At 29.0% G+C, this 11,769-nt stretch overlaps 1 protein-coding gene across 1 annotated transcript; it reads left to right on the top strand.

The window, feature by feature from the left end:
* The first annotated feature begins 3,795 nt into the window (after window positions 1-3,795).
* On the top strand, window positions 3,796-4,588 carry LOC109800903 (NAD(P)-linked oxidoreductase superfamily protein). Its single transcript, XM_083066245.1, has 2 exons — window positions 3,796-4,400; window positions 4,518-4,588. Exon 1 carries the CDS (start codon window positions 3,851-3,853, stop codon window positions 4,358-4,360), a length of 510 nt encoding a protein of 169 aa, XP_082922371.1. The 5' UTR covers window positions 3,796-3,850; the 3' UTR covers window positions 4,361-4,400; window positions 4,518-4,588.
* The last annotated feature ends 7,181 nt before the right edge of the window (window positions 4,589-11,769 follow it).

Raw genomic sequence — 11,769 nt, 5'->3', positions numbered from 1 at the left:
GTTGGTTAATGTAAGAATTTTTCTTGAAACTTTGAGTAATATTATTTGGTTGAGTTGGTTAATGGGGAATGAAGAAAACCATTCTCGCTAGTGCCTGAGTGCAGGCAACATGGCGTGTAGTGTACCATTAAAATAAAAGGAGATTCTCCTCATACATTTCTTAAACCGATTATTTTAGCTTGCTTTGGAATCATACTTGTGTATTCTAGAGCAAAAATGTTTGCCATCACTCTGAAGAAAGACCCTGCAATGATTTGAGGTGATCTCATCAATCAGTACCAACAATGAACGAAATCCACCCGAAACTTAACAAAGTAGGCATAAAAAAAGAAAGAGAATCAAGCACAAATTCCAAGACGGGGAAGAAGACAAGCAGATGGAAGAGTGGTTGAAAATAAAGAGTTGGAAATAGTCATTCTCGTGAATGAGATGTTGTCGATTTTGTTGTTCATGACTACATAGGAAAAAGGGGTACCGCATGACAAAAATAAATAAATTAAGTACTTACTATAATAAAAAACTTCATTCATATTAAATATGCAAGTGTGTAAATCATGGTTATAAACTTATAATTTTTATTTAATATATATTTTTAAAATTCTTTCCATGTTTGATAGGTTGTGTCGAGTAAAACGTGGGTGACAAACAGTAAATAAAGAATTTTTGGGATATGAAATATGAAACTCATTTGGACTTACCCACTTTTTTGGCTCTGATGAATCAGAGTATTCACTCACCCACTGCACCATTTTTAGGGTTTAATGGGAGACTTTCATGTGAGATCACTGTCACCCACTCTCTAGCATCCATCTAGGTGCGTTTTCACACCCCACTTTCGATTCATCTCTTTACTCGTACACTTTATTTTCCTCTATGTGGATAGTGGTCAAAATTGCACCCTTAAGTTTAAACCAAATAATAAAATTGTCACAATCTATCTATTAGTCAAAATTTCATCACGTCAAGCCATGCATAGTAATAGTAGAAACTTTATCTCAGATGAATATGTACATGCAGATACGATATGAATTTCATTTATTCTATGATGTGAATTTACTGTTTTGCCTTTTTTTTTTTTAATCATATGATATGTTATTTTTTTAGTTTTGCTTGGACATTATGGAGACCATCAACATCATCATAGTAATGGCTATCAGAAATGAATCTTGTCTCTGTCATGGATCTATTAATTTCTTCCCCTTCCAGCACGCTTCTTGCACCATTTTTCTAATCACTCGCTGTCAAATTGATAAACGCTATACCACCTACCCTGAGTCATTCTTTTCTTTTCTAGCATGAATGAGTTGTTCCCTAACTTGCTAAAGTTCATGCAAGGATGCTTCCCTTTCTGTCTCTCGACTCTTCCGAATAATGTCTAGCTGGCTGTTTTAATTAGCCACAATATGTGGGGAAAAGTTAATTTATAATGGAAAAATCTAAAGAAAGGACCAACTTCTGGTGGGTTTCATATCCTTTAACTAAACTCCAGTTTTATGAATAAAAAAAATAATCAATCAGTTTTTTCAAAGAAAAAAATTAGTTATTGATTCGCATCAATAACACGATTATAAAATAATGCTAAAGAAAGAAAGATATAAATAATTCTAATTTTTTCAAATTAATCCTTTAATTATTAAATTAAAGTATTAACTGTTAATATGTTTTTCTAACTAAAGTATTTCTAGTCAAAAGTTAAAAATATATTAATTCCTCTAGTTACTGAGATTTATCTTTGTAAGGGATCAATCTTTTTCAACAAAGGCTTATTTATAGAGCTCCCTAATCATATATATTTAAGAGACAATGTTAATTATTTACTTGTTATATCACACTTTGTTAGCAATAAATCTTATGTTTTGAAGATATTAAAATTATTTGAGAATTAAGCAAAGAAATATGTGTACACACACACATATATATATATATATATATATATATATGCATGTATGGATTTAATTCTAATTTATAAAAGAAATTTCTTTTATTTTATCTAATTAGTTAATTTTATTTTTAACAAATATTTATTCAAAAATTTGTCCAAACTAATTTTAGGTGTGTCGGTCTATGGAATTGGGTTAGTATATTAATGTCTTAAATTCGAATATTGTTGTTTTCATTATAATTTTAATAAATAAATAAAAAACTAAAACTTGGAAGTATGGATAATATACTATATGAGAATTTGAAGTCAAATTAATTGTTCGTTGTTTGTTCGAAATAAATTATTGAAACCAAGGTGGAAATTTGAAGAAACTAACTACATCACATTTAAATTTTTGTTTATTTTCTTATTTTCCATAGATATTCTTTAGTGCAAAATAATTCTAATTAATATGATTGGATAAATTAATGCGAACACCTCTTCTGACAGGAAAGCACTTCGGATAATCAGAACAATCACTTGTGCTTCATTTTCAAACAAAAAGGTCACAAGTATATATAATAAACAACTTTAAAAGAATGATATTTGGGTTCATGACTTCATGTTCAACAATTTATTTATTCCAGTGAAACAGTATTGGTTGATTATGAATACTAACAAATTAATGGTAACATAGGATACATTTTTAATTATATGAAACATTATTGCTTTCAAGCCATTGCTTCGCCTGAAAGGCACAACACTTCATAATTTCGGAAAGTAATGCCCAAACTTTCGATTATGATAGTGGCACATAGAACCTCAATATATAAGACCCTAATCTCATGCACGCCTTCATTAATTGTAAATACCATGTTATACACAATTGTATCCATTTCTGTATTAAACAATACATGTGATACAATCTGCATTGCCTCGAAAATATCTATTATATACTAAAGTATTACGCTGTTATACGTATGGGATCATGTGAACTTGGCTTAAAAAATTTTGGCATTTTGGTTAGAGTTTCAGAAGCCAACTATGATTTTAAGCAAATTTTATTTTAGTGGACATAATTAATTAATTAATTAATTAAGAAATGGTGGAATCGTTTTGGTGGCCACGTGCTTGGGTGTTCCTAATTGGACACGTATGATAATAGGGTTTTTGTAAGAGTTGAAGAATGAGCATTCCCAGCATATATGTTTGGGATTATAATGCCCCATAAAGAGTGTGGAGAACATGTGACTCCTTGCAAGTTCAATATGCAATAATTTTGTAGTTATTGCTTTTGTTCTTTATATTAGAAAGAAGTTTACTATTTTAATATAACGTGTGGATTCTGTCAACGGCTACATAAACATAGTTTTAAGTAGCCTTTTAGTTGGTTACGGCAAGTATACTAGGTTCTGATGATACATAGGAGACTAAATTATCCACTTTTGTAAGAGCAATGTTAATTTCATCTAACTTCGAGGTTGATGCTATGAGTTAGTTGGTGAACCATGTGCAGGCACTATATATATATAATAATAACTTGTATGGTATTGGTATAATGGTATCTATTCGGATGTGCAAAGTGAAGCATTATTGTAAAAAATATATAGCATGCACATATTGGGTAGACATTAAAATTGAACAACCTAAAACATCGGATTCTTTTAACGTGAGTACAAGTCTGAAGGCACCTGGTCCTAGTGTAGTGCCTGCACATGAATGATTAAGTTTAAGTGGGTTCCAGTTTTGGTTTTCTCTCTCACCCAACCTGTGTTTGTTAATTAATGATATGATTATTTTTGTTTTGGGTCAAGGCCCAATGACATATGGACTAACATATTGGGCTTGGTACGAGGAGTGGTTAACGAGGTGCCACGTGGGATGAAGGAAAAAGTGGGGCCCAGTGGTGATTCAAGATTTGATTACCTGCCACCCGAATTTTCCAGTGGATAACATAACAGTGTTAGAGTGACTGTGACTGTGAGACACATGGCCTCCATTCCCCTCCTGTCACCACCCACCGTCAGCCACCGGCTCTCCTCCTCCTCCGTGTTTCCCACCTTCAAATTATCTCAGCCGCGACGGACACGGACACGGACGAGGCTCCACGTGTCCTCTCCCACGAACAAGAACCCCGGCGGCGGAGAAGCGATATTCTTCGACGGTGGGGCCCACTACGGGGACCTGGTGGCGAACCTGGTTCTCGGGTTCACGCTCCTCTGGCTCCCTCTGAGCCTTGCGGCAGTATCGCGTGCCATGTACCTGCGGTACAGGTTCACGAACCTGCGGGTGACGGTGATCTCGGGGCTGACGGGCCAGGAACGCAGCGACTTCGGGTACGGCGTGATCAAGGACGTGCAGGTGGTGCCCAGGTTCATCGGGGAGTGGGGTGACGTTATCATAACCCTCAAGGATGGCACCAAGGTCGACCTCAGGAGTGTCCCCAGGTTCAGAGAGATCGCCAAGTATTGTCTCGCCATGGCTAAGGAAGCCTTTTAGTTTTCTTTCGCATTCTTTTCTTATACCTCTCCTCTTACACCTATATTATTTCTATACGCGTCTAAATTCCTATTTTCTTCCTTTTCTATTTTTTAATGTCCTCAATTTTAGTTTCATTTCTTCTAAGCATTGCTATAAAGAATTAATCCTCATTCACCAACCTGTGTTGTTGGAGAGATTTCGTTTCGAATAATGCTATCATTCTCATAGTATTAGTATTTACGTGAATTTTTTAACTTTGACTTAGATTCATGGCCAATTTCTTAAAATAGCATCAAAGTCTATCCTAGTGATAATTAATTGTTGTTGAGTTTATATCGGACCATGAAACTTTATGTTAGAATTGTTCAATCTTTAATATGAGGGAGCTGTGTTTGACACGAAAAGCAATTCTCATTGTAAAAGCTAATTTTGTAAATTTTAATTAGGTTTATATCCACTTTCTTTAGATACGTGCGTGTGAAATTAGTGATTAGTAATGGTCAGATTGAAATTGCGTGCTCTTGTTTTCTGTCTCTTGACTATCTTCTTCAATTAAGAAAACGTTGCATCTTTTCAAAATAGTAACATTCTTCTGTATTGATCAGTTGTTTTGTTGGGGGGTTTAGGGTTATTTTTAGTTGGAGGGACTGGTAAGAGGGTACAGGACAAGGGACAGGAAGAGATGATTTGAGTTAGGGTGAAATATGGGTAGCTCACCAAGTGCTGAGGCTGGAGAACAATGAAATGCATAAAAACACAAATCCCTCAAAATTTCTTATACTGCAGGTTACCAAATTCAAGGAATAGCAAAACATATAAGCACTCTCAATACCAAATTTTCCTAGGGTTTGTGTGTTGTTGATGCTATATATTTGATGTGTTTTGTAGATGATTAATCTTTGCTAATGAAATTGCTTGGTCACTTTGAGTTGATCTCTCTTCCTTATCACATTTTTTTTACTCGCAAAATTCATACCCAGCTCAAAGAATCTGAGATTCGTGTAGCACTGTCTTTCAAACTAACATGTTTCTTGATAGATATTTATAAAGAAAAGAACATAGAATGAATTAAGAAGGTAAAATAAATTAAAGTTATTGTACAAGTTAATTTTTTAATTTTCAATGAATGGCATTCGTTCATTAACATGAATAAGAAGAAATGACATCAAGCATAGTAAAGAGGGGTGATGCAATACTAAGTATTTGAGAGAACAGCAAGCATATCGGAAGCTTTATTACAGTCATATATACATGATCCTATGGTATCAACAATGTAATTCTAATGGATAAAGAAAATATATAGTGATACCAGATTACTAACCCTTCAATGAATTTTATTAATAAACTATGTTTCTATTATAAAGTGAAGGTTCAAAAGAATAAATAGTGAAATCACAACACTTGATCACAGCTTGATCCAGTCAAGTATATATGCTTGTGTGATGAGGGAGCTGCATGGTTTCTGACTTGCTCTTTTCATCATCATAATCCCATGATACCGAAAACCTAACCAATTTCCGATATTCTTGCATTGATTTGCAGAGTTCATTCCAGCTCAACCAGTGGATCCTCCTTCTTTTTCTTTCTGATCCCACCGGAAACTACTCACCATTGATTCTACATTGGAGGAGCGTGTATTTAAAATGTAATACTATGACATAACATAGTCATGATAAAATTTAACATTGAAGCGCCAGAGGATCCATTTTCAAAAGGATTATAGGCTTCTTAACTATCCACAAGTCTAAAACAAGAATTTGAAAGCCACTTTGGCATGGAACGTGCTAATTATCGTTGATGTCTAAGGTGAACTAGTGCATCCAATAGTTCTTACACTACTTAAAAGAAGAAAACGGGAAAAAAAAAAACTCATTTTAATATAAACTCTTTGACAACATTTCTCTCTCAAACAAGTGTAAATTAATGTATGGTGTTTAATGTCTAAATATCATTTTTGATAATCAATCAACCCTATCGATCATTAGTTGGGTTTTGGGTTTCCAAAACTTGAAAGTATATAAAGCTATTGCAACTTACATAAGAATGAGTACATTAATTAATTTGTTGTATCAAGAATGATGAACAGGTATATATTAGAATTTATTAACTAATATAATTTTCTTGCTGAAAAGGTGTCAGACCCAAATAGATAAAGTCCACTCCAAATCCAAACCCAAATTTTTTCCAAGCACAAAAAAAGAATTAAAGAAAACTATGTATGTAATATCTAAAAATATGAATTTAAAAAAAATATAATTTTAATTTATTTCTAATCCTTAAAAAGTATAAAACGTTTCAGTAAAAAAAAACAATTATAAAACGTTGTTTACAGTACTGAATGAGAGACTAAAAATCTATTATTTTTCTTAAATGTAGAAACTGAAAATAAAATAAAAATAAATAAATAATGTAATATTTTAAAAAACAAAAAATTTATTGAAGTGAAAAGTTAGACATGAAACCCCAATTTTTCAAGACGTAATTACAGTTTTAATGAAAGAACTTGTGAATCGCAATCCTTTCCGCAACCATTGGACATGACTTCAGAAATGAAACTTTTTTTTTCTTGGGCCAATATAACATGTAAAAGTTGGAAAAAAAAATCAAAAATAAAACGCTTATTGCACCCATCTTTTTTTAGCTATGCATTTATTTTCTTTTTTTAACTATCCGAATTAGGTGTTCTTGAGCAATTAAAATTTTACAGTTCACCCATATTTACTATCCGGAACATTCGATCCATAATATAAATTTTATCTATATTATAATTGTAAAATCAGATACATATCAGACAGTTGGAAACACTTATTCCAAAAAAAATAAAAATAAAAATACATCAGAAATATGTATTCTATAGAGATAAAAACACGTTCAGATTGAGTGTTCCAGAAAATGTCATTGAAGTAAGGGTACTTAAGGAAAATAAAATAATGGGTGTATGGGGCAAAACGAGGCTGCAAGAATAAATCCCCAAAAGCTAAGGATTTGTGCTGCATTTGTTAATTTCCAAAATGTTCATTTTATATTGTGATAAGAGAAATGTTAGCAACACATTTTCTAACACACTTATTTAAGCACGTGTTAAAATTTATTGAAAAACACAAAAATTGATTAATTTTACACTCTGTTTAATGATTTTCTCTTCTAATTTTATAATTTTTGATAAATTATAATCAATACAAATAAGTTTATTAAGAAGAGTGTTAAAGAATATTTTGCTACCATGTCAATATGTACGAAATATCAATATGGATCCAAAATCAAATATAGGTCTTTTTGTCATAAATTAAAAATTATTTTTTCAAAAAGTTTGATCCAGACTTAATGGATCGATCAATTTAGGGTTTACTTTCGAACAGCCCAACAAGTCAACAAAACTGAGGATTGAGGAAAGGCCATTTTGCCACAAAAACAAAAATTTATCATTGAATTTACTGGATTTACTAATGTTGTACTCGTGAGATGCACCGAGCAAATTATGGAATAATAGTTTTCATTATTTGAAAAATGAAATTTCAAAAGAATAATAAGAATTAAATATTATTTTTTGATTTTATTTATAATATAATTTATAATTTATAATTTATATATTTATTCTGTCTATAAAATAATAATTTTCTTAGAGTTTGTTTAGATAAATTTTTCTAAAAATATTTTTAGTTTTAGCTTATAGAAAAATTTATTTTATTTTTCTTTTCTATCTTTTTAAAAAAAATGTTTTTGGAAGAGCTTATTTAAATAGGTATTTAATTTGAAAATAAAAATTTATCGTTCCCCCACTTTTCACAAATATTCGACTCTCCAATATATCCTTCAAATTAATTTTAATTTCTCCAACCAACCCATATGAATAAACATGTATTTGATTTTGTTAAAATTTTAAAATGGAAAGACTTTAATGTTTATCGTGGGTACCATTTATTGCGGTTGTTCTTATTAGAAGATTTGAAGTGTGTAGGGCATGACTGAGTTTCAAATGGCTCCATCTATCCTTTGGAAAGTGCTATTCTATGACACTTTAGTTTCATTTTCGAATTATAATTTTTCATTTTGTCACATCTTTCTTCCCCACTTCTACACTCAATCTTTTTCTTCTTTGTTTTTTTCTTTCTAATTTCTTGGTTATAACTTGCTAATGATATTCATTATTAAAAAAAATAACCAATGATTTTCTCTGCTGAAAGGGTCTGCATGCAAGAACACCATAATGACATGTGACACCTAGGATTGGACCCTTTACCCCATCCAAAGTTATTATAGTTAGAAGCCAACAAAGCTTTCATCTCAAATTAAGAAGTGCAATAATTTCAATTTTTAATTGTTATGTTTAATTAATTTGTTAAAAAATAATCACTTATTTATTAGTTTATTTAAGATTAATAATTTTTTTAAGTAAACTTAAAAAATCAACATTGAAATTTTTTTAATCATATTAATAGGTGAAATATGGACATTATTTTTAACCATATTAATAAATAAAATATCTATTAATTTTATTAATGACTAATATTTATCAAGAAACGTGCAAAATATTTTTTTTATATTTTTTACTTCTAATCACTTTGTCTTATTTAAAAAAATTGATTTCTCTACAATATTTCACCAACAACTTGTTTAAAATTGTTAATTTCATTATTTGATTAACTAATCATAGTTACATTGCGATCCAAACCATGCATTTATCCGGGATGTATATGAAGTGGCCCACTTATTCCCCTTAAAAATATATTTAATAAAATATAAATTTAATATTATAATATTGTTAATAATCAATTATTTATTTATATATTGATGGAATATCAACTGGTTTTTAAATTTTAAAAATATTGTCATTCAATTATTTTTTTTAAGTAAAGTCTAATGAATAGATTAATAAATTTAATTCCCCTAAAAAAAATATTAATAAATTTAATAATTATAAAAATATATAAAGGATAAATTTTATAATACTTACTCTTAAAATATGTAGATATCATTTTTCACACATAAATTATATTATTTAATTTTACATAAAGTAAATCAAAGTTGTGACAATAGGATGATGGTGACATTAATTTTTTTCTTTTACTTTTTTTGGATAAGGAGACATTACTCTATGTTTAAAGCAGGATTAGATCTCAAACCTTAATTAAGAAGTATAAATGTTGAATCATTTGACCTAACCATTTTTTGTTAGTTGTTTATAATAAATAATAACATTAATGGTCTCGTTATATAAGTGTTTATTATAGGTTTTAATTAAAAATAATTCATTATTTTTAATTTAATTTAAATTTGTTATTATTTTTTATATATAAACAAATATTCTCATTAATATATATATATATATAATAGACAACTCAAATTAATTAGAAAGTAACAAATAAAATTATTACGCACCATCAACGACATAATTGTCTTAATCATAATCGTTATCACAATTGTTAATGTTGTCACTATCACTATCATTGTCATTACTACCATTATTGCTACCACCACCTTCACCTTCAATGTTGTCATCGTTGTCACCATCATCATCACACAATTGCATTACTTTATTTTAACTTATAATACGATATTTAAATTATGTATAAATATTCATTATTAGATAATATATGTAGCAAAATTAAAATTATACGAAATTTGATATACATAATCATGAGTATAATATTACACAATTCAATAGTTGAATCAGTTAATCTGACATTGTCCAAAAATTTATTCAAAGTATAAGTTGTGGTATAAGTTTATAAATTTACACTTAGATTTAACAAATTTTGACCCTTTAGTGAGTGGGGTGACAAAGCAAGTTGGCCTAGGTCATCCTTAACTTGTTAAAAATAGGTTAGAGTGAATTTTTTAGGTGGGATGAAAATCTTAGCCCGCTTCACTTAAGTGTGGGTTGGTGAGTTGGTATAATGGCCCACCAAAAACTAATAAAAAAAGAAGTAGAAAAAAGAATTCAAAGTTTTGATTTTAATACTAATATAAATTCTAAATTTAGTTAAATAATTTAAATTATATTAATAATTTATTATGTTTAGTCTAAAATAAATTTTTTATTATCTCATTACTTTAAAAAATAACTATTTTAAAATTAAAAGTATAATCTATGACACCCTTTGAGTTAAACATAAATGAAAGTAAAATGTCATGAAATTATAAAAATACAAATTAACCATCATTTTTTATTTCAAGAATATTATATACACTCTTGAAAGAAACAACATAAATTACAAAACAAATTAAGAAAAAGTTTAAAAATTAAAACAAGATGGTGGGTCAATCTTGTCTTGTCAATTTTTTTTTTGTGGGATGACAAGCTGACCCATTAAATTGTAGCCCACTTTGTCACCTTAATTATGAGAATATCATTTTTATGTTAATATAAAAATGATTAATTATAATTCTTAAATTAAAATAAATGAATTAAATTAAAATATTATAAATAAAGTTATTATATACTTCATCATTGTATTCCTAGTAGTGGAGTTAATGGAATGAACCACTTTTTGAGATACTTTCAAGCTCCAACCTTCTCATGTTGCTAAAGTTGTAGTAGAGGTGTCAAAATGAGTTTTAATTTGGTGAGAGAACTCGACTCATCACACATGTGTCAGACTGGGGTTAGAAAATAAAAATGTATATCAATTTTTGCTAAATTTCAACTCGACTTACTTAATCCATGAGTTAAATGGATTTGAGTCTAAATAAGTTGGATTGGCCTATTTAACCCACTATAATTAAAAAAAATTATATGTTTATATTTTATGTAGCTGTCATTTAAAAGTTTGATTGATATTTTTTTTTGCATGTATATTTGAATCAATGATTGATTTGATTTATTGATAGAAAAAAATTGTCACTTTTTAATTTATTTATTAAAAATAAAACATGTAATGAAATTTTGTTTTATTATTTTAAAAAATATAGTGAGCAATTTCACATAAGTCACCATCTCATTTGGGTTGAGTCAGATTGAAATTTTTCTGATTTATCAAAAAGTGAATTATGTTGAACTAGCTAATTTAAAGTATGAGCCAAACTGAGTGAGTGAAAGCCAAGTTGACTCACTTTAATACCTCTAATTGTAGGGATTTAGTTTTTACATTTATATTTTTCTTTTGAGATTTTGTTTTGTTATCTTGGACTATAAAAAAAATAAATTAATAATATAATTTTTTTATTTTTGATAAATTTTTACTATAATTTAAAATAAAAATAAATCATGTGAAGGTAAAAAATAAAAATAAATTTTTAATATAAAAAAAGTTCTCTCTTAGTGATTGTAAATTAGAGTTGATAATATATATATATATATATATATATATATATATAATTCTTATCTTTATTTTACATGAGGACTTGGGAGGTTAATAATTTAATCTTTCTAACTTTCATATATATATATATATATATATATATATATATAGAGAGAGAGAGAGAGA

Source organism: Cajanus cajan, chromosome 11 (genome assembly GCF_000230855.2).
Source record: "Cajanus cajan strain Asha chromosome 11, NIPB_CcT2T_4, whole genome shotgun sequence".
NCBI classification, from domain to species: Eukaryota; Viridiplantae; Streptophyta; class Magnoliopsida; order Fabales; family Fabaceae; genus Cajanus; species Cajanus cajan.
Note: the sequence above shows the minus strand (reverse complement) of the source record. Positions and strands in the feature narration are given on the sequence as shown.

What these genes read in the sequence shown, in the direction of transcription:
- LOC109800903 (XM_083066245.1), top strand. Translation starts at nt 3,851, where the DNA reads ATGGCCTCCATTCCCCTCCTGTCACCACCCACCGTCAGCCACCGGCTC.